Below are 22,282 nucleotides of genomic sequence, written 5' to 3'. Positions count from 1 at the left end.
TGCAGGAACTCCAGGCATGAGCCTGTTTAGGACCAAGCATGGAAGCCACCGCCACGTCTACTACTTCCCCCTCGTCTTGATCCGGCGATGTTCCCAGTCGGATCATGAGCATGGTTGACATGTTTGCCTTCTTCGAAGCTCCGTCGTGAGGCACCGAAGTCGCTCATAGCGAACAGTAGAGGTTCGTCTTCTTCTAACTGGGCCGACTGTGGCGGACCACCACGGCCAGCACTGGGCCGTCGTCCTACACCCCGACGATCTTCCATTGCCGAGGTAACACTATTACTACCGCTCCCGTTGCCATCTCGCTCGCTCTCGCGTTCAGCAAGGCCCGGGGTGATAGCAGCACCACGTGCAAGGCTACTAGAGCCGGAGCTTAGGGAATGATGACCACCGGAAGACCCCCGGCCGCGAGAGTGGCTGAAGCGTGGCTGGTAGACGTGGTGGTGAGATGAAGACGAAGAGGCAACCGTAGGGCCAGGGGTCACGCCCTTATGGGAGCCTTGGCCACGGGTTATTGAGCTAGGAGGTACGACTGCGTCTTCGTTTGATGACATTGGACGCGGCTCTCGCTGCGCTCGGTGCGTGGCCGTATCAGAGCTTTCATATTCATGCTGTCGATGAAGTGCACCAAGGCTTAGGTTGGATCTCTCCTCGGCGCCAAGGCTTACGCTGCGGTTGAAAGGGAAAATCTCGTCATCATCTACCGCAACTGTACGTGGGCGGTGGGCGGCAGAACTAGATCGGCGATAGACAGGAGGAAAGAGGCGAGGCGATGTCGGGATGTCTATGGCATTCACTGCGGACGGTCCGTGCTCCATGGTTGTCCCATCACTGGTGTTTTCATCGAGAGGGGAGCCGTGTCCCTGAGAAAGTTCTGTGCCATTGCCCTCAGAATGAGTATAATCGACGATACTGTTAGAACTAAGGCGAGATGGTATCGCAGGAGTGTGTGGGGTGTGAGGAGATATCGGTTTGCCCGGCGACGAGGCAGTTGAGATGGACGTTCCCGCAACCATTGGTGGAACTCCAGAGAGCTGTTTGCTAGAAGAATTCGATGAGCGCTGCAAGAGCAAAGATGAAGACATCGAGTCGGAAAGAGCAGCATTGGAATCCCGCATACGTTGGAAGCGTGTTAAAGCGGCCGAAGTGACTGTGGTCCTGCGCGCAGTAGCATCAAGAGCAGCTGAGCCTGACGTATTGAGAAGATCTTTCCGTAAGTCTAGCATTTTTAGGAATTCTGAAATATTCTCATCATCTGCGTGAATGGAATCGGCACTCGTTCCAGTAGGTTCAGCAAGCAAGCCAGAGCCAGGCTGAGCTGACGAAGTGGCACTTGCTTTACCACTAGAAGTATCGTCTTCCAATTTGTTGATTCCTCCAGAAGAAGGCCTGCCCCGACGGTGACTGAAAGCACTGCTATACCTCGAAATGGATGACGGTCGTGGGGACGCAGAACTAGGAGACGCAATGCTATTGTCCTGCACTGCCGGGAAAGACTTGCGAGCAGAAGCCGCCATGGGTGGATGGGGACGAGGCCCGGATACTGAGCGAGGGGACGAGAGCGGAGGGTCGACAAGGGACGGTGATGCCGACAAGGGTGGGGCTTTGAATGGCTGGAAAGATATAGATGGGCGTCTGACGACACCTGGGCTGCCTTCACTAGCAAGGGCAGCAGCGCGCCCCACAGGACTAGCCTTCGCAACTGCCAAGGCTTTCCGAGAGGACGAGCCAGGCGAGGACGGAGAGGAAGTGCCTAACTTTCCTTTAGCTCGGAGAGCTGATATAGGACTCGCGCTGGTCGTAGGTCCAACCTGGTGAAAGGTCGAAAGGCTACCGTATGCTCGGCCAGGGTCTGGATCTTCAATTGTTCTCCTCTCTTGGGGCAGTGAGCCTATCTCAGGGGGAGGCACTTTACTATCCACCACTCGCGTAGGTAGCGACGGACGGAAGATTTCATCATCGGCTCCCATGAATCGAGAGCTTAACAGGGCTTCGGAGTCATCCACGCGGAAATCGCAGCTGGTTCGATATGTCACTTGGGCAGAGAATGGACCGGCCGGTGAATCGGTGACACCAAAGCTGTAGGTTTCGACCACTTTGCTACTACTCTCGTATAAAGGCATGGTCAAGTGGTCTGGCTTCGAACTCACCTGATTCGGAGAGCCGATTATGATCCTGTACTTGATCCGTAGAGCTGGGTTTGCTCGAAGCCTTCCATTGCGCTTTGCGAACTTCCAAGCGGGCAAGAACTTAGAATAGGTGAATAATGATCGGAAAAGGACAATGCTTTTCTTGTATACAGTAGGCAGAATAGATCCAAGATCAGCCGGTAACGCGTTCGACGTATCCCCCAACTCAACTCTCCATCTCTCCAAGATGACATCATCGGAGCTGGCCGAGGGTGGTCTGACCGGATGGGCCTGTTGAGATGCAGCAAGGGCTTCTAACACATCCCATCGTTTCCCATTCTCATCCAAAGCCACAAGGGTTTGATTATTTGTGAGGCCCTTTGTATCGAGGTATGTTTCGATAATTAAAGGCGGCGGGCGATTCTCGGTGGCATCACAGGTTCTCCAAGTGCGCAGCTGTTCTCGCAGCACATCTGTATCTTCGATCTCAACGTTAAACTAAGACGCAAAGGTATTAGGTTAGCCCAAGTGTTGGAAACATCAAAAATGAAAGAAAGGTCTTGGTTATATCTGGGGTAAGGTATGTCCTCAGGCGACAGGGATAAAACGTACCCAACGATTTACTCTGGGAGTGTCAGAGCCCTTGTTGAATGAAGGTGGGAGCTCAATGCGCGAATGCAGTATAATCAAAGCAGCTTTCGTGTGGTAATTCTGCAACACAACAGGAGCAAGTCAGCAACGGTCCGTCACCGAGCCATGAGGTTGCAAGCCGGACGTTGATCCCATACCGATATTATTTGGTTCAGTTTCGCTATCGCCTCCTTCGCAGGTTGAACAGTTTGCCCTGACGAGTCAGGTTCCGTCTCAATCCCCAAGCCTCTGCTGTTATGTACCCTGACATCGGCTGCAGGAGAATTAGGACGATAATCCAGCTCTCTCGAACGGGATGAGTTCGGCCTGGCGGAAGAGGTTGGCGCTGTTGGCGCCGGCGACCGAGGATGTTGATGCATGATCCTCCTGCGACATACAACGCAAGTGGGAACAGGATACTCAAAGTAGTCCTTCTTAAGCCGGGATTGAATTCAGAGCTATGACAAGGCGATTGTCTCGATCAAGAAGGTAATGGGGGAGTGACTGATGCGATGCGGACGGCCATACTAACGAACTACACAGCCAGAGGTTCAAGATTAGGAAAGAAGCTAGGGGAATAAATTCCGAACAGATTAGGCACGTTCCAAATCAAATTAGTGGAGGCTGATTTCATCGCACTTTGTGTGCTCAGGCAACAGGATGCTGGCACACTTAAAGAGTATGCGGTCTAGACAACCTTGTGAGCTTCTCCGCACTGACGACAAGGCAGATCCGGGGGGTTGCACGGCGTCCTCACGTCGTGGGAGAATAAGGTAATTTAAGGATTCATAGTCACCAATACACTGGATTGGAGAGGTTCAAAGAAGATGATGGGGAGGAGGGAAGAGGGAATTACAGTAATGTTTCTGGGGGGGAAAAGGAAGGAGAGATGAAACGAAGAGACAAGGTAAAAGGCGTGTAATGCGCTAAGAGATATGTGAGGCACCGCAACAACGGCGGCGGCGGCACGGGAGCAAAGAGGTCTGTGACGCACACCCGGTGACTCGGGTGGTTCATGAGCAATCCACCCTCAGGTCAAGTGCAAAGTAAAGCCCACGGTCAGGCTGACAAGTGCCACGGCATTCTTTCCCAAAGACAATTCAACAGTTATTCAGTCGTCGAGTGACTAGTTGCCAGTAAGGGGTATTTTTAGTTCCCAGTTTCTCTCGAAACTGCTTTTAGAACAACTTACTTACGGGGTCGTACAGTTGAAGGAGTGGTTAGGGATCAAGCGTGGCCAATCACAATGCAAGTTGCTGGCAAGATAAACCAGGGTGTTAGAAGGCGGTCAAGCGATAGTCGCGGTTGCAGCAACAGTGTTGTTAGGCGGTATGTATGATTGCCCCAACTAGACCGTATGAAAACAGTCAGGTGGATACCGATTCTCATGAAATCATCCTTCTATCTTCGACCGACCTAACATGTCCTGACAACTGGCAGCAGGATATAATCTATTAATGTGACTCAGTATATAATTGCTACCTAACTAAACAGACGTACGTGTCTTGCTCTTTGATTAATCAAGCCTTGATCGGCCATCTTATCTAGTGAGTAATCAATACGAAGACAAGTGTAGGTCGTCAATTCAACCTTGAATTACGATACATGACTCAATATCGAGGCGCCATCACTGGAAAGTATGAGAGCTCCAGAAATTGCCGCTTGCGCAAGTCAACTTAATCAACAACCCCGTGATAATGGACCCTCATTGATAGTAGGGTTGCTTTCTGTTCAGTTTTCGTGTTTCTTCCTTTTGCCCCTTTTTTTGTTCCATTTTCCCTTTTTCGATTTTATTCTGACTTATTCGATTTGTTAGTCTCTTATCTTTGACTCTTTGAATTTATTTGTTTATTTTCTTTTTCCGTCCTCAGCTTTTTGTTTCCAGTCACTCACTTTGCTTTTTCTTTTTCTCCATTTTTCTTTCTTCCTATTTTCTTTTTAACCATTTCGCAATCAAGGTATATGTAGAACGTTCAACTAGGAGGATTTAATTCATGATCGACCTTTCCACGCTCCATCGTGTCCGTGTCCTGTACTAATGGAACGGTCGACGAAAACAGAGCATAGACCACCGCCCCCCAGCTGCTGGGAATGGTCGCCTCACCTGCAACAGCTCCATGGGCGGTGGGGAAGGAAATTTACAGAGGAATCGCCCAGCCTATAGCCGATCGAAGCACAGACTCGATGTAGTGTTACCTAGTTGCTCATCCTGAATGCTTAGTGGTAGAAACTGGTCTGGCTTACAATGTGCGACAAGCTCTATGCACCGGAACTGCAAGGCCTGCAGCGAAGCATACTATCTTAAGCGGCCTTGCAGGGGACCTCTGTCTTGATGGCGCCTCTAACACTCCAGTCTAGGCTCTTCTGTTTTCCCTGCTCCACAGGTATTATTCCTGACCTTGTTGGGACAAAAATTGGCCAGTCGATTCCTTCCGAGGATGCAGAAAGACTTGGACATTGTTGTTTGGCGCCAGCGTGATAGGAATGCAGATGTATGCCTATAAACAGTGCTATTATACATCATGGTGTGTACACTATTCAGTACCTAAGGGACTATCGTACCTTTGTCGGGTGCGAACGCTCTTTGGGATTATCCCTCGTCGGATCTGTCTTCTTCGTCTTTTATTGCCTTTAATTCAATTTTTTTCTTTCTTTTTCTTTTTCTTCTTTATTTTTATCCAAAAAGTGAGTCCTAGTCCAGTTCGTCATTCGATAGCACCCATCACAAAGAAAACAAGCTCTCCCTAATGACAGATCCTCGGGCATTATATTAACCATGCGTATAGCTCGATATTCCATCGCATCTGGCATATGAATATGCTACCGAGGTTATACGGTCTGTCGTACTTATCTGCTAAAATTTTCCCTTTGGCCAATCATTAATATAGACGAAATGTCTGATCAAGACCCTTCACATAGACCACTGCCAAATTATCGCCATGCACAATGGGGAATATTCCATCTGCACCGTCGTACAGTCTAGACCAAATATGAGTAAGGTCTTCGCCTATGTCTAACTTGTTCTTCTTTTCTTTTCTTTCTTTTCTTTCCCCTCTCGATCTCTTTGTCCCCCGAGCCAATATAGTTGCCACCCACATATTACTTAGATGAAGTAAGTGTACGAATGAGGCGGCTCCGGGTTTTCTGAGTCTGAGATAAGTTGGTTTTGTGATCAGACAACCTTGTCTGCAGAGACATGGTACCCACTTAGCCATCTGGAACTGGGTTGAGTCTGAGGTAGTCATGGTCTTTTATCCACATGTACATGCACCGTATCGAGTGTAGTGTGTCTGGGGCTCGTGGCTCATGTCCAAACAAGTGGCGTAACATTTCAGAGCAAAGCTGCATATGTGTTTGTTCGATGCCATCAACAGGAAAATTGACAACGCAGGAAGCTTACAAGTTGGATAGGATATAAGAATGTAGGTTTACTCAAGATGTACGTTCCGTTGGCTGGTTTACTAGACAGATTTCTTCTTCCCTATAAATTGTTTGCCCCGCCAATCCCTCGAGTCACACGGACACCACTAATTGCCTAGCCACTTCACTGTTTATAGCGAACGTAGATCCAGCTATCGATTTTAGCCATCCTAGTAGCTTGTGTATGAGTATAAAGTGGTGCACTGGGCTGTTTATCCTGTAGTGGATACCCAGACGGCTTTAGGGCAGACCCCATATCGGGATCCTGGGACGACGCTAAAAAGGTTGTATAGATTCCAGTATAGGTTTAGGGTTACATTTGAAAGCAGAAGCTTAATTCCATGGTTCGCATCATGAAGACCGTTTGGGCCCGGGAACGATGAAAGACATGGATAGTAGTGAGGGGTTTCATAGTTGAAAGCGCGGTCGTCCCTCAACCTCTCGTCGGAGCGCATGGAGGGGTGCGCACCGCCTGATTGGACGCTGTCCGATTACCTCTCCAATCCATGGGTCAGTCATCCTTCAAATCCCGTGACAGCACTATCAAAGACTCGAAAAAGAGCAAAACCCCTTCTAGGAACATACCGAGCTTCCATTACTACTCGAATTCACTTTTCTGCATCGACCTTGCTGTCGCGTCCCGTTGGCGAATCGAACCGATCGCGTTGAAAGTTCCTTTCCCCTCACGTCCGAGGCTCGGAGATAATTCATAGCTGTCATCGCCACCGCATATCGTTCATTTCACGACACGTCCCTATACTCCTTCGTATCGTCTCCTCTATCTTCATCACGACCGTCGCGTTGGTGTATACCATTCTCCGACTATCATACGAGACTACGACTACGCGTTGACGACTGTTGACTCCTTCTCTTCCACCTGTCAGACTACTCTTGTCGCCCCGCAGAGCTCTTCCGGTGCGCCGTGAACCCTCTGCGGTGAACACGACGCTCTGGTCCTCGGCTGATAAGAGATTCTGATATACTACAACCTGGGGCACATGAGTAGCAAGCTTTGGGAGTTCTTCCTGCGCGATGACGTTGATAGCTTCCGGCGGGTTCTGGCAACTGCCAGCTATACCTCCGGTAGCCAGCGGGCTTCAGGACCTGCCGGATCGTCTAGTTTCAAGATCGGAAGCCCTGGGGGTATCATAGCCTCCAGTGGCCTCTCTTTGAAAAGCAAGAAATTAAGCGGAACGTCGCCAGGTAGTCCGGTCCCGGATCGAAGCAATACACCTCGGAGTGGAGCGACATTATCTCGGGAGGAATTGAATGCTCGTGATCAACTTGGCAGAACGCTACTCCACCTTGTGGCTTCATCGACAAAACCTACTGCGACTGACTTTGCTGTTGCTTTACTCGAGGCGCCTTTCATTGACATATATGCACAAGACTGGGAGAGTGGGTGGACAGCGCTACATCGGGCTTTGTATGCGGGGAATGCCGCTATTGCCCAAGCGTTACTGATTCGCGATGTGCGCGATGCAACGGACTTTAGTAAATCGGGAAATACAAGCAACGCGAGTGGCACCTTGATAAAAATCAAAGATCGAGAAGGATACAGCCCTTTTGATGTATATGGAGCTACGATTGCGTCTCGTGACATCAAGAGTATTGTCTCTTCGACAGCGGATGTTTCAAAGCTCGCCGATCTTGACAATGCAGATACGGCCTCTATTGCGTCCTCGCAACTTGACGACTTCGATGGAGATGGCCATTTTGCAAAGCGAGTGTTAAAACCAAGAACAAATGTGCTAGGCGACGAAGTATTTACGTTCGGGAGCAATAAGAACCTGAATCTTGGTGTAGGGGACCAGGACGACCGCCAGTATCCGGAAAGAATAACTTTCCGACGTCCAGATCACCTCTTGCAGCGGTTCTTTTCCGATTTCCAAGAGCAGCAGTTGGATGAAGGGAGTTCAGATTTCCAACAAGTGCGCGGAGTTACAGATTTGCCAGCATTGATCAAGAACAAACCTATCAAGATCCAGAACATTGCCATGTCCAAGCTGCACACAGCTATTCTCACTAACGATCCAGAGTCGAACCTGTTCTTGTGCGGCTTCGGCCCTGGAGGGCGCTTAGGTACCGGTGATGAGTCAACAAGGTTCAGCTTTGTCTGCATCGAGACCGGAGGGTTGGCTAGCAAGAAGGTCATCTCTGTTGCCCTTGGCCAGGATCACACTCTCGCAATAACAGAGAACGGCGAGATATTCAGCTGGGGAAGCAACAAGTTTGGTCAATTAGGCTATGGTCTTCCAAGAACTAACAACCGAGACGATGTGCCGATGCAGAAGACCCCACGACAGATATTCAATCCGTTCAAGAAGGAAACTATTCTTGGAGCTGCAGCATCTGCTATACACTCAGTCGTTTTCAGTAACTTTGGCCTTTATACATTTGGCAAGAATGAAGGTCAACTTGGACTTGTCGACTCCGATGCCCGATCTCTCGAGACTCAGACAACCCCTCGGCGTGTCGGAGCGTCTCTTTTTAGTGCACCCATCCAGAGTGTGTCCGCTATTGACCAAGCCACGACCATTCTTCTCCAGAATCATGAGGTTTGGGTATTCTCACAATACGGCTATTCGAGACTGTCTTTCCCATTGGACATCAGTTCAAGTTTCATTAGAAACAGCTTCATGTCTACCCGGTACGACACTTCTATCAATCGTATTGTTAAGGTGACGTCCGGTGGAAATACTATATGTGCGTTGTCCAGTTCTGGTGAAGTCTTCACAGTACAAGTCAACCGAACAGAGAACCCACCAAGTTCGACTTCTACCACAAACCCAACTAAGACACGGAACTCTTTATCTACACCGGCTCGAGTGTGGTCTGTGAAGAAGGCTCACATGGCCGTCAAAGACGTCGACGTTGGACAAGATGGCTCGATCATCATTTGCACGGCTTCTGGATCGGCCTGGAGGAAAGAAAAGCGGGGGAAAGCGAAGGATAGCTCATCAAAGGACCACAAATTTGCCCGCGTACCTGGGCTATCTCGAGTTGTGAGCGTATGTAGCAACGCATTTGGAGCTTTCGCAGCTGTACAACAGAACTGTGACGTGACCAGGGAGCAAATCAATGTCGACCAAAGCACCCTATGGAAGGATATGTTACCACTCTCACCTTTCAACTCTGTAGTAGGGTCTCTTGCCACGGATCAAGACGGTGTGTTGGACCCAGAGCCCATCATCAATATTAAGAAGGCCGTCATGTCAGAGTCAGATGTCGAGTCTTACTTCCTACCGTTACAGACCGGACGCTTCCCCGGAACAGTATGGGTCATGACCACAACCTCTGACATACGTATACCTATGCACGAGTTCATCCTGACAGGGCGCAGCCCGGTTCTGAGAAAGGCGTTCCATGATCTACGGCATGCACAGTCCTTCTCCATTCCCGACGTGCTTATAATAAAGTACGATGGTGAAGGATATGCACAACTTCAACTCCAAGGCGTTGACTTCTTGACTGTTTTGAACCTCGCTTTCTACTCTTACACAGACAATGTTTTCGAGGTGTGGCAGCTAGTCAAGCATACGCCGGAAAGTGCATCCAGGTATCGTCAGGTCCGTTCTGAAGTGATGCGTATTGCCACATGCCTAGGCCTTCCTAGTCTGGAGAGATCTGCCAGGCTAATGATTGAGCCTACAAAGGCTCTGAAGTCAGATATGGAACGTGCGATCAATGATATCACGTTCTTCGACAGCGGTGATGTAATTGTTGAGTTGAAAAATGGCACAATGAGGGTCCATAGCCAAGTTATTTGCCAAAGATGTCCGTTTTTCGACGCCTTGTTTCGCGGACGTTCAGGTGGCAGATGGCTTTCCTCCCGCCGTATAGACCCAACTGACGATGTACACGTGGATCTAAAGCACATCGATCGGCATGTCTTTGAGTTTGTACTTCGGTATATGTATGCAGACACGGAGGAGCAACTTTTCGACCAAGTCCGAACGAATGACCTGGAAGAATTCATCGACCTAGTGCTTGACGTTGCATTTGTGGCAAATGAGCTGATGATTGACCGGTTGGGTCAAATCTGTCAGAAGATGCTTGGCAGGTTTGGTATGTTGACTGGCAGTCCCGTTTAATGTGTGTACATGTCGTTTTGCTAACGAAAGCTAGTAACCACACGTAATGTGTGTCATCTCCTCAACGCTATTGCGCCTTGTTGTGTGTCGGAGTTCAAAGATGCTGCGTTGGAGTATATTTGCCTGAATTTGGAAGATCTACTCTCGAATAGGTAGGTGTCGGGACGGAACCGAAGTATTACTGGCTGCTAACACTTTGTAGATTCTTGGGAGATCTCGATGAGTTCTTGCTGGGTGCACTTGATTCTGTTTGCCACGAGAATCAGCTTTCAAGCTTCCCTGTGTCACGAGGACGCAACTCCGAAGAATATGTCTTTGAAAAGTATCCCGAGCTTGTATTCTTGGCAGAAAGAGACCGGCGGAGGAAGATTGATACCATGAGGCTTCGGTCACATATCAACCAAATTGAGGCGAATGAAGGAAAGCTTCGAGCGACACTCACGCCTTCGGGACAAAAAGCGCAACAGACTCCTACTAAGGGGGCTTCAGCTGCTACGTCACGTAGCCCATCATTGAAGCCCAAGCATTCAATCAGCGACCTAATGTTCCAGATGGATGACGAGAATTTGCTCACACCGGGAGAATTGATCAAAGGAAAAGCGGCAGTCCGTGGGGTCAAACCGAATGATGCCAATGACAGTCGCTCATACCCCGACTCACCAGCTCTGGGTTCTAGTCTAGCAGAGAGAGGATCATTGGAAGGCCGAAGTTACCTGGATGACCAGATGGCTTCCCCACAAGATGCTATGCTTGCAGAGTCTCCAACTGAACTACGAGCCAGTGCTCTGAACGGGAAAAAAAAAGGTTTTCTTACTCCACCGGACGCCTCTCAGAAACCATGGAGTGCATCAGTGGTTTCAGGCTCCAAGAAAAACCTAAAAGACATCATGGACGAAGCCTCAGAAAACCGCGTGTCGAATCTCAGCTTAGGTATCTCTTCCGTCCCTCGGGAAAGCAACAGTAACAACAGCAACAATCTCCCCCCAAAGCTGTCCCAAAAGGAGCGCAAGAAGATCCAGCAACAACAAATGCAAGAGATGCTTGCCGCTCAAAAGAAAGCCAAAGAACCACCCCAAAACCCATGGAAAATGGCTACACCCACCAAACCGATACCATTAGGAGCCACCAGCGGACAAGACAATCAAACCCCCGGTTCAGTCAAATCAACCCCGAAGGGGCCTTCCATGACCCTCCGTCAAACCGTCGCCGGGACACCACCGCCATCAAAACCAGGAACACCACCCGTACAAATCCAGAACCGCAAGGCCTCTACCACAATCACACAGACTCCCTCCAGACCTTCCATCTCAGGCCCATCAACAGCGCCATCTCCCAACCCTCCAGCAACCCCACTACCCCAACCTCGACCCGCGATCCAATCAGTCCGCCACATTCCCCGCCCAGAACCATATCAAACCAGCTTCACCTCCCCCTCCCCAAACTCTCTCTCCTTAGCCACAATCCTCATGCAACAACAAACAGAAAAAGACGAAATCCGCGAAGCAGCAACAGCCAAACACAACCTGCAAGACATCCAAGCCGAACAAGAATTCCAAGAATGGTGGGACAAAGAAAGCAGACGCATCCAAGGCCTGCCCCCCGTGGACCAAAAAGAAAACGAGAGAGACGGTCGATCCGGCCGCGGCGGCCGTGGCAAGGGAGGCCAGGGTCAGGGCCAACAACGCAAGAGACGCGGCGGCGGAGGAAAAGGCAGCGGGAATACTACCTCTACACCAGCTCCTTCTCAACAACTACCTCGGGGCAATGGGCCTGACCAACCTGGACAGAAGAGCTCGGCTTCGACGCCCCGCCAGCAGCGGACTGTACATGTTGGTGCCGCTGCTGGTGGGAATAATGCCCGTCGTGGTGGCAGAGGTGGTGGTCGTGGACGAGGTAAAGATCGGGATAGGAATACTTGATGTCTTTCTATTCTTATACCTTTTCTTCTTTTCTTCTATTCTTTTGTTCCTTCTGTTTCAATGTTGTCCTGTGTACAACTCGTCTTGTTTATCCCATGATTTTCTTTTCTTTAGATTCTTTGTCACTATAGACGGCGGATTGGGACTGAATTTATTGTAATATGTATGTTGTGTATTCATATTTTATGATATATACAAACATGGGAACAGGAATACATTTATTCTGTTTTAGATCAAAGATACTGACTCTGGGAGAAACCTTGAGAATCATGAATTGGCCTGCCTAGATATAGTATTCGCGGGCATGCTCGAAAGTAGGTACATTACAATATTAACCGAAGATATCTATGCTCGGGGAATAATAAGTAACAAAGGAAGCAAGAAAAGCAACAGAGGCAATCTGAACGCAAGACGTCCATCAAGATAAAGAGCATGCACAAGATTGAACCCCGAAATGAGATGTCGTACGCTATACATAATGCACCGTTAACGCCATATATGCCCGAGCCATTGGATCGAGAAAAGCGGGGAAATAAAGGATAAGCAATGTTGAAAAAACTTAAGTCAATAGTGTAGACATGAGGACATAAGTAGAGCTGTAGTCGTAGTGGTTGTACATCAGCCGGCGATGGCTACCTCGCGGCTTTCCCACAGACGACGAATCATTAACTCGGCTTCGCTGGCCATAAATGATGGCTCTTCGGGGTTCTCTTCCCCGGCGGGAGTCGGATGGGCAGCTTCATCGGATGTAGAGAGAACGCGATGAGAAGGATGTTGGGATTTAGGTCGTTGTGAGGAATCTGTAGGTTCATTCGCGAGATCGGCGGGTTCTTGAAGATAAGTTTGGGAGGCGGAAGTTTTCAAATCCGAGCGCTTCCGGCTAATTAGTTGTTTCGGCTCTGGACTTGCGCTGTTCTGACTGGGAGACTGCTGTTTGCCATTTTGGAGCAATGTCAAGGCGGGCGCCGACTTAATTGGTTTGCCAAGGGACGAATGGCGCTGGTGGCTGGAACCCGATTTCGTATCATTGACAAGGGACGCCAAACGACGAAAACTATCCCCGGTCGGTGACTGGAACCGTCGGACCACTGTAAGCTCCAAAGCGGTTTTCTCATATGCCTTGCGCACGTGCTTTGCTTCATTGTCATACGCAGGGCCGGCCCGTGACACTCCATTTACAATTCCTCTTCCTGCATCAAATCCGGCTCCTGGTCGGGCGTGCGCTGCGGCCATGAAGGTCGGGTCCATCGCCGACGGGGATGCGGTCGCTGCGACGCCATGGCCATCAGGAGGGGAGGTGTTCAGGGCGGCAGTGCGCTGCAGCCACAGCTTCTGCTGGGTGCGGGAGTGCGGTTCTGCGCCAGGCGGCCGGGTGGGAGGGGATGCTCGTGCTCTCTTCGAACTTGCTCCGCGACCAGGAGAAGGGGGTGTTTGGGGGTGATAATGGGGCAAGAAAGATGACGGAGTGTTGGGGTCCGAATCGGTGCGAGAAGTTGCATGGAAACCAGTCTTGATGAACCTCGATACGCCTCCTTCGATCGACGATGATGTGGCTTGCGTCAGATTGCCTGGGGTATTGGCCAGTGCATTTTGGGACGAGGAAAGCGGTGGTCGGCGTAACCCATCATGACCGGAAGCTATATTGGTCAGAGAAGCATTGCGTGACAATGAATCGACTGTGGCCGGCTTCGCTGTGGCCGATATGGAGGACATGGCGGGCGGTGCTTTAGCAGCGTGTGCAGGACTCAACAGGCGGGATGCAATATCACCGTGGTCAGTAGCGCGGCTACCTTCTTCCCGCTCTTCGGTCTTTAGCGGTTGTTGTGTATCACCGTCTTCGTCAGGTTCGTCGTCACTGTCGTCGTCCGGCAAAGGGTTGTTGTGACCAAAATTATTCAGGCTCGACTCGGGAAGGCTGGTCGACCGAGGGAATTGTGGATAAGAACGCTTAACGAATGTCAACGGATCCACCAATACCGCCGTATTCTCCACACTGTCCTTAGATTGAGCGACGGAGCTGCGCCTAGTACTCTCCGGTGACTGAGTAGTATCCTCCCAGTCACCCTCGTCGTTGTCGTCGGAATCGGCCAATTCGAAGCCCACGGTTTTCTTCTTGCCCGAGCTAGTATGCGGGCGATCGGTGACGAGGGCCTTTTTCCCTACTTTTCCTACGACACTGCTGCTGTTTCGGCGAAGAGCAGGGCTCGAATTGTTCTTTTTCATCGAAGTGGTGGTTTGCTGACTATCGCCCAAGGCTCCATCCCAACGGACGTGGTGCGTCCCACGCGGACTTGTGGCGGGTGTAACAGCAGCGGGAGTCGCAGGAGCGGACTTCTTGCGCTGATGATGGCGAGCGGGTCTTTCCGAGTCGATTTGAGTGTGAGAAAGGTGTCTTTGTAGCTGTTTATTCAGATTTTTGCCAAAGGACGGATTACGATGGTGGTTGCGATGACCGCCGCCGACAACATGGGCACGATGTGGCCGGTGAGAGAGTTTGGAGGATTGTTGGTGGGCGGTGTTGGAGTTGGCCAGTTCGCTTTGGGTGGATGTCGATCGCGTGACGACGGCGTGTGAGGAGACTGCGCGACGACCCAGACCCGGGCGCTTGACAGGCGACGAAGTGTTAGAGGTCGGCATGGCGGTAAGGCTGTGTGTGTGCACACCACGAATGGGGCGACGAGCTGCTGCTGCCGAGGGTAGATCGTTGCAATCACGTTGGCCTTGCGGAGAAACTCGCCGGGTGGACAAGTAAGGAAAAAGAAAATAAAGTGAAAGTAATCAAAGAGCGCTTGCTTGCGTCGTGAGCCTAGGTATCAGTAATAGTATCCCCCGACAGCGCGGGGAGCGCGCCAGGCAATTGGTGGAGGTGAGAAGTTCGTTACACCCGAGGGTTTGGATCAAACTGTGCAGTAGTAAAAAGTATCAGGGAAAGGGATGGACGAAATTAAGCGGATGAGGGGAGAGAGGCGTGCCGGGGAGGGGTTGAAATTGAAGGTCTCAAATCTCTTTCTCACTCCAAAAAAGTCTAGATGAACGAAGAGAAGGAAAGAAAGAGAAATATGGTTCCAGAAGGAAAAAGAGTTAAGAAAAGGAGAGGTTCTTCTTGAAGGGAAAAGAAAGAGAGAAGGAATGAATGGATTTGGGTAATACCGTTACGCGTTACGGATCCGGGAGTCTAGACCGCATTGGGGTGGATCGTAGATTTTCCCTTTGAATCCAGTCACCATCTCTCGTCCCTGCACTCCCATCGTCTTCATTGGATCCTTTTTCTTCCTCAGAATCTCCTCCAACCTCATGGGGAACCGATTGGACCAGTCTGCTGGTATGAGAACAGCATGATATCTTCCGTGCATATTCCATGAATTTCCCCTCCATCACTTGCCGATCCTCATACGTCATCATACAGATCACTGCAGCACGCAATATCGAATCCATGAAGAGAACAAGACAGCGTGAATTCTGGGCAGGTACCTTTGTAGTACATCGTACTATATACTAGTAACTGATAGATACTCTCTAGTGACCAGTCAGTACGGTTATCTTCTGGCCAAGAGTCGGTACCAGCCCCGTACCCCATGATTCATTGACTAAAAGTTCGGCCTGCGAAGTATACCGGACTAATCAGCACTAAAAGACAACATTACCATGGTACCGACGAGCTATATAGATGGCAAATATACAATGGTTGGTGATTAGCTCGAGCAAAAACACCTCCGATCAACCAATTACTCTACCAAGTTGAACCCATTATATTTTAATCTGGAATTCCTCTCCGATTAACATTCCACTATGTATTGTCAGCCCCAGTGTACAATACACACCCTCATCACCTCCCCATCCACCCGCCATCTACCGTCAAAATCTCGCCAGAGACATATCCACTCGCTCGACTCGCCAAGAATATTGTCACTCCCTTGAAATCCTCCGGGGTTGCCCATCGTCCCGCGGGGATTCTTGCCAAAATACTTGCCGACCGCTCTGGGTCTTGCAACAACGCCGTGTTCATGTCTGTAGCTACATAACCCGGGGCGATCGCATTAACGTTGATTCCTTTGGCGGCCCATTCATTTGATAACGCCTTGGTCAGTTGCGCCACGCCACCTTTTGCAGCTGCATAAGCCGGCACGGTCAATCCACCTTGGAATGAAACGAGAGAGGCGATGTTGATGATATTCCCGCGGTGACCGGAGGAATCCGGGGTCCGGGTGAGCATATAGGCGCCGATATCTCGGCAGAGGGTGAAAATGGTGGAAAGATTGACTTGCAGGACCTGCCACCATTAAAGTTGATATGCATATAACTCTTCAGCTACAGGAGAGTATAATACCTCGTCCCAGTCATTATCTGGAAAAATATGACTCGGATGTCGCCGTTGTATCCCCGCGCAGTTGAGAAGGATGTCGATATCATGCCCATCATTCAAGACGTTCGATACTAAGGAAGAGACAGACTCCCGAGAAGATAGATCGGCCGTGTAAATCGTCGCCTTGCGCCCTAGGTCTTCGATCTTTTGCCTCGTGTCTTGATTGCTAGTGTCTCTCTGTATCCCGGAAGAGTCAGATCTCTGGACTTGTTGCTGAGAGCAAATGTCTGTTTACCTGAACCAGAATGATATCCGCACCAGCTTCGGCCATAGCAATGGCCATCTGCTGTCCAATGCCTCTAGTTCCACCCGTAACAAGGGCTGTTCTGTCTGTGAGCGAAAAGAGATCCATTGTGGTGAATAATGCAGGACGCCAGTTGCCGACTCGTATCCCACCGAAGTTGGGCGTGGCAGGCCGACTACTTATAGCTGCATATCGTTCTCACGCCCGGTTTCCCCTCGCATATTACCAGTTCTAGTTATGTGAACCCCCACGCCCCCGCATTGTCCGCGTGGAGCTTGTCTAGTATGGTGGTGAAGAATCAGCCCATAGACATTCCGCGTGAAAGACATTAGGTTATCAACACTATACTACCAAGCTACATACAACCAAATCACCATTCTCGAATGCCACCGTCCGGTCCGTAAAACTCCTTTGGAAGCCATGGTTCCGTCTCAGCACTGATTCTCCTGACCATGGCCTCATCAATTTCAATCCCTAACCCAACACCAGATGGTGCTTTCACATAACCCTCATTAATATCAAAGACGGACTTATCCACTAGATAGCTATTCAAGTCAATATCCCCCGCTTCCACATTATAATGCATTCCCAATGACATTTCCTGGATAACAAAATTGGGCGTAGACAAAGCAACCTGAATCGACGCCGCCAGCGCGATGGGTCCCAACGGACAATGTGGTGCAATTGCCACATCGTAAGTCTCAGCCATAGTAGCGATCCGCTTCGTCTCTGAAATACCACCGGCATGCGCAATATCCGGCTGCAAGACATCCACAGAAGCGTCTTCCAAAAACCTCTTCGCATCCCACCGCGTATACAACCGTTCTCCAAATGCAATAGGGATCGTTGTCAGATCGGAAAGTTGCTTGAGCGCTTCGGGGTGTTCACAAAGTAGTGGTTCCTCAATGAACAATGGCCGGTATGGCTCCAATGCTTTTGCCAGCTGCTTAGCCATAGGCTTGTGTAGGCGACCGTGGAAATCCAATCCTGCGTCGAGACCCAATGCCTTGACCTGCTTTAGTCGCTCAACGCAAGAGTCCACGGCTGAGGGTGAATCTAGCCAATTGACATCTTCCGTTGCGTTCATCTTGACACACTTGAGTCCTTGGGCGATGCGCGCTTTCCTATCACAAGCTTAGTATACACCGGTGTCTGCGCGGGAGGAAACATAATGCATACGCTGCGACTTCCACATCACTGGGCCGGTCACCTCCGATCCACGCATAAACCTGAACCTTCTGCCTCACTTTCCCCCCAAGCAGTTGATAAACTGGTACACCAAGCACACGGCCCTTCAAATCCCAGAGCGCAATATCTATTCCCGAAAGTGCAGACATGAACACAGGTCCACCGCGGTAGAAACCCAGTCGCCAGGCTGTCTGCCAAATATGCTCAATATCACTGTCATAGATTAGCGCCTTCTATCGAGGACAAACCCAGAATATTGAACGTAAAATGGGACATACTCAGCTTCATAACCTACTAGCCTCGCAATGAGCTCATCCAAAGCTCCCTCCACAGCTTGTGTATGGCCTTCCAAAGTACCCTCACCCCAGCCGAATCGGCCCTGTTCGTCGGTGACCTTGACGAAAAGCCAGCGAGGCTTAACACGGAAGTATTCAATTGACTTGATTTTGGCCATTTCTGGTTTCCTTGCGAGATAGATTAATGATTGTGACTACTGTATCGTCATTTCTGTAGAGATATATATACAATCGGCTAGATGGTGTACATACTGCATACTTCCCCGCGTGGGGGTCGCTAGAAAGTCCGGGGAGTGAGGAGCTCTCATGCCCTGACATCCCACGTTCTACATACGGAGCTCTATTCGTGGAGAAATACGGGGAAGCTCAATGCTCCCCTCAATACACACTATTGGCAAATGACGAACCCAGATTGGTCGATTCAATAACAGCTTCGTTACAAGATGATTCGGAAAACCCCCCAAAGCTATCGGAAACAAGTCCGACACATAAATCCCAGCCCTAAGAACCAGCCAGTAAAGCAAACGGATAAGCCAAAACAACTACCAAACAACCCAAAACACCCCTAAACCTAGTAAACATATCTAAAATTCAAATTCTCCTTATCTGTCAAATCACTAAACGCCGTCCGATCCATCTCCCACTGCCTCGCCTCCTCGCCCTCCCCACCAGGTCCAATGCCCTGCAACCGATCCCGTCTTCGATTCTCCCAAGCCAGCGCCGTCCGCAACACAATCACCAGCAAGATCTCCACAAAATGGGACACAATCATCGACCATATACCCAGCGGATACCGCGGCGCCTGCGCCTCTTTATAGAAGAACGGGCCGGCGATGTTCCCCGCACAAACACCGATGAAGATCATCGCGTTCGTGACGACTTTCTTCGTGTGGCCGGCGATGTTGGCTGTGAGGATGGAGAGGATGAGTACGAAAGATGCGTTGTAGGATCCGGTTAGGTAGTAGCAGATGAGACGCCCGACTTTGTTTGATTCGGGGAGGTAGCAGAGCCCAAAGGAGCCAGCGAGGTTGGGGAGGAGGAAGAGGATCGTTACGTAGCAGCGGTTGTTTTGGGGGAGGCGGTCGTTTAGCCAGATGCTGAAGAGGATCATGAGGGCTATGAAGGCGCCGTAGGGGATTTGCATTAGGGTTGTTACCACTGTATTTGGTTTCCCCATATAGTCAGCATTAATATCGGTAGCAGTAGCAGTAGCAGGATTCAACCAGGTAAAAGATGGATTAGAGACATTGCACAGCATACAAGTAGAAAACCCAAATCCCTTCAAAATCAACGTCCCGAAATTCGAAATACCCCCGTTGGGGATATTCCCCGATAATCCCAGGAGGAGGAATACCCAGACCTTCCAGTCCAGGAAAGCCTCGTATATCTGCGCAGGCTTGAGTGTCTTATTCTCGACACCGGTCTGGTTTTCTCGCAGTCGTTCAACAGTGAGGCGTTTCTCGCGGGGTGATAGGTACCGCGTTGTCACCGGGGAGTCGGGCAGGAAGATGACTATCAGGATACCCCAGAGAGAGCACAGGGCTCCGATAATCAGGAACTCGTATTTCCAGGAGGAGAGGGCGCCTTTGATGTGTCCGATGCCGTAGCCGAGGAGGCCGCCGAGGGCGATACCGAAGCCGTTGGCGGTATACCAGAGTCCGATTCGGATGGGCTGTTGACGGCGGGTGTACCACATGCTTGTGATGAGCATGAAGGCAGGGTCACTGGGCTGTTAGCTCTTTGTTTCTAAGGTGGGTCTGGGGTTATTGGTATGCACCTGCATGCTTCTGCGGCGCCGGAGATTACACGGAGCACGGCCAGTTGGACGAAATTCTTTGCGGCCGCTGTGGATATTAGTAGGGGACACGTATTGGCGTGTTAAAGGAGGAACATACCTTGGAGCATGAGGAAGGATCCCCAGAGGAAGATGTTTGCACCTAGGTACTTGCCCACGGGGAACTTCTGCATCAGGAAGTTGGTGGGAAAGGCCCAGACCTATAGTAGTATGGGGTTAGCTTGTGTATCTGGAGACCATCGAGACATGCTGGTGCGACGGGGTTCCTTGCAGCTAAGTTCTTCATGGGTGTCTAAAAGTTGATGGAGAGGATAATAGCATATCGTACCAGAAAACCAAAATAGAACACACTCGATAACCACGAGTATTGCTCCCCCGACAGCCCCAGATCTTCATTGATGCCAAAAATGGCCGCGTATGAAAGAGTAGTTTTGTCAATCTAAAACCGTTAGAAATTTACACAACAGGATGAAGGAAGGACTCACGTAGTAAAATGCATAGCAAACAGCCAGAAAGGGCAAAATCATAAAATCAATCTTGCGAACAAGTCGCTTCAGCTCCCCTGGGTCGACATCTTCGTGCAGCTCATCGAAATTCTCAAAGAGAGCTAAGGCAGTATCGCCATTTTGAATCTTACCAGGCTGTCCAGGGATTGCCTCGACGTGCATCGCCGAGGGTTTGATCCCATGGCCAGCTGGTTGTGGAGGAGCTGGGGTTGGCTGCTCTGCAGTCATTGCTATGTTCTATGGTGTCCGAATCTGTTGCCTCTACGGAGTTCAAGTCTGTATGAGGGACATCGGACTTTATTCTTCCCCACCTGCTGCTAAAAAGCTCTATAGTGCTAGTAGACGCTGATCTACCGACAGTGACGTTTAGTCCCCATCGTTGAGCCAAGTACGTGGGGGTGTCTCGGACGGTGGAACCTGGGGAAGTGGGCTGTTCTCCGCATTATGGCCGTGGGGAAGCCTTAATTTAACATAGTAGGTTGCCTTTTTCTCGACCCTGGTCTGCTATATTCCGTGAGGAATGCGTGGGGGTTTGTTTTGCCGTGCTGGCAGTGGATGCTTTTATCATGCTTCTCTGGTTTGTTGGAATGTAACGTAGCTTAGCTGACTTAGTGTACGTTTGGTGGTACTATGAAGAGCTGATGTCCAAGTCATACCTTAAAATGGATAAAACAATGGTTGAGTCAATATCAAACTTGCCTGGGTGTAGTTGTATGTTGAAGTTGTTGTACCTAACTACGATCTTCAGAAAAGTAATTAAGTGCCGAACTATATATTCCTCGACAATCTCGGTTTGCTATATCTAGGACGTCCGTTCCACGCTCAACAAAATAACCAGAAACTCATATATACTATAACCGTCTACAAAGAAGCCCTCACACGACCATCCACAGCCCGTATCAGCGCATGAATCATATCCAAAACCGGCGTCTCCATCCCAAACTCCTTCGACTTCTTCGCTGGAAATCCCAGAATAACATCCACCTCCATGGGCCTACCATTCTTATAATCCGTCTGCATGCTACTCCCAACACCCGGCAACGAGTTAATCCTGTCCATCAACTCATCAACAAGCCCATACTCTAACGGCACACCACATCTGCGACCAACATCGATGACCTCCCGCATCAAACGGCGTGTTAAGGGAGTCGCATCCGTACTGGAATGGAGCCAAGATTGCGTATCGAGCAAGGTCAAAGTAGTGAGAGGGTTCCAAGCCGCATTCCAAACGACTTTCTCCCAGCGCTGGCGCTGCATATCCTCCAGGACCTGGAACTTGGTCCCACCTTCCTCTAACAGCGAAGCGAATGTGTTCAATCGAGTCCGCTCAAGTGTTTCATCCACCGATGCATTGAGGAATAGGCCGATCTGCATATCTTCTGATTTGGTGTGTTTGACCGTTCCTGGTGATGTTTGCGTCGCTCCTACCCAAGTCTTTTATTCGTAAGTACCATATACCGAGCGTTTCGTTGGAGAGAAGCATACCACACATGTGATGATGGAGGACATGGGAAATGTGTTCCGAAATGGTTCCTCATTGCCAACGCCGTTTTGGATGATCACAATGGTTGTTTTTTCGTTAATGGCTGGCTGCAGTCGGGTTACCACTGCTTCTTGGTCGATGGCTTTATGTGCGCAGACGACGTAGTCAAATGGACCGGATACTTCATCGAGGGATTTGATGACTAGGCCTGT

At 50.0% G+C, this 22,282-nt stretch overlaps 7 protein-coding genes across 7 annotated transcripts; 1 reads left to right on the top strand and 6 right to left on the bottom strand.

Annotated features, from left to right (window-relative positions):
* Positions 1-26: 26 nt before the first annotated feature.
* AO090003000280 (putative autophagy protein Atg13) lies at positions 27-3,142 on the bottom strand (the record flags this gene model as incomplete). Its single annotated transcript, XM_001819434.1, has 3 exons — positions 27-2,630; positions 2,745-2,843; positions 2,921-3,142. The coding sequence occupies 3 exons, from the start codon at positions 3,140-3,142 to the stop codon at positions 27-29; spliced, it is 2,925 nt and encodes a 974-aa protein (XP_001819486.1).
* Positions 3,143-7,180: 4,038 nt separating this feature from the next.
* AO090003000279 (BTB domain and ankyrin repeat protein) lies at positions 7,181-12,195 on the top strand (the record flags this gene model as incomplete). Its single annotated transcript, XM_023234812.1, has 4 exons — positions 7,181-9,402; positions 9,526-10,250; positions 10,311-10,428; positions 10,479-12,195. 4 exons carry the CDS (start codon positions 7,181-7,183, stop codon positions 12,193-12,195), a joined length of 4,782 nt encoding a protein of 1,593 aa, XP_023089897.1.
* A 618-nt stretch (positions 12,196-12,813) lies between these two features.
* Positions 12,814-14,832, bottom strand: AO090003000278 (uncharacterized protein; the record flags this gene model as incomplete). The annotated part of the gene is made up of 1 exon (XM_001819432.3): positions 12,814-14,832. The coding sequence occupies one exon, from the start codon at positions 14,830-14,832 to the stop codon at positions 12,814-12,816; it is 2,019 nt and encodes a 672-aa protein (XP_001819484.1).
* A 1,189-nt stretch (positions 14,833-16,021) lies between these two features.
* On the bottom strand, positions 16,022-16,910 carry AO090003000277 (uncharacterized protein; the record flags this gene model as incomplete). The annotated part of the gene is made up of 3 exons (XM_001819431.1): positions 16,022-16,465; positions 16,523-16,735; positions 16,794-16,910. 3 exons carry the CDS (start codon positions 16,908-16,910, stop codon positions 16,022-16,024), a joined length of 774 nt encoding a protein of 257 aa, XP_001819483.1.
* A 262-nt stretch (positions 16,911-17,172) lies between these two features.
* Positions 17,173-18,444, bottom strand: AO090003000276 (D-galactonate dehydratase; the record flags this gene model as incomplete). The annotated part of the gene is made up of 3 exons (XM_001819430.1): positions 17,173-17,926; positions 17,982-18,203; positions 18,269-18,444. 3 exons carry the CDS (start codon positions 18,442-18,444, stop codon positions 17,173-17,175), a joined length of 1,152 nt encoding a protein of 383 aa, XP_001819482.1.
* A 413-nt stretch (positions 18,445-18,857) lies between these two features.
* AO090003000275 (uncharacterized protein) lies at positions 18,858-19,982 on the bottom strand (the record flags this gene model as incomplete). Its single annotated transcript, XM_023234811.1, has 1 exon — positions 18,858-19,982. One exon carries the CDS (start codon positions 19,980-19,982, stop codon positions 18,858-18,860), a length of 1,125 nt encoding a protein of 374 aa, XP_023089896.1.
* Positions 19,983-20,032: 50 nt separating this feature from the next.
* AO090003000274 (uncharacterized protein) lies at positions 20,033-20,815 on the bottom strand (the record flags this gene model as incomplete). The annotated part of the gene is made up of 4 exons (XM_023234810.1): positions 20,033-20,043; positions 20,182-20,281; positions 20,410-20,520; positions 20,567-20,815. The coding sequence occupies 4 exons, from the start codon at positions 20,813-20,815 to the stop codon at positions 20,033-20,035; spliced, it is 471 nt and encodes a 156-aa protein (XP_023089895.1).
* Positions 20,816-22,282: the final 1,467 nt, after the last annotated feature.

Source organism: Aspergillus oryzae, chromosome 2 (genome assembly GCF_000184455.2).
Source record: "Aspergillus oryzae RIB40 DNA, chromosome 2".
Classification (NCBI taxonomy): domain Eukaryota; kingdom Fungi; phylum Ascomycota; class Eurotiomycetes; order Eurotiales; family Aspergillaceae; genus Aspergillus; species Aspergillus oryzae.
The sequence above is the reverse complement of the archived record's forward strand: the minus strand, read 5'-3'. Positions and strand labels throughout refer to the sequence as shown.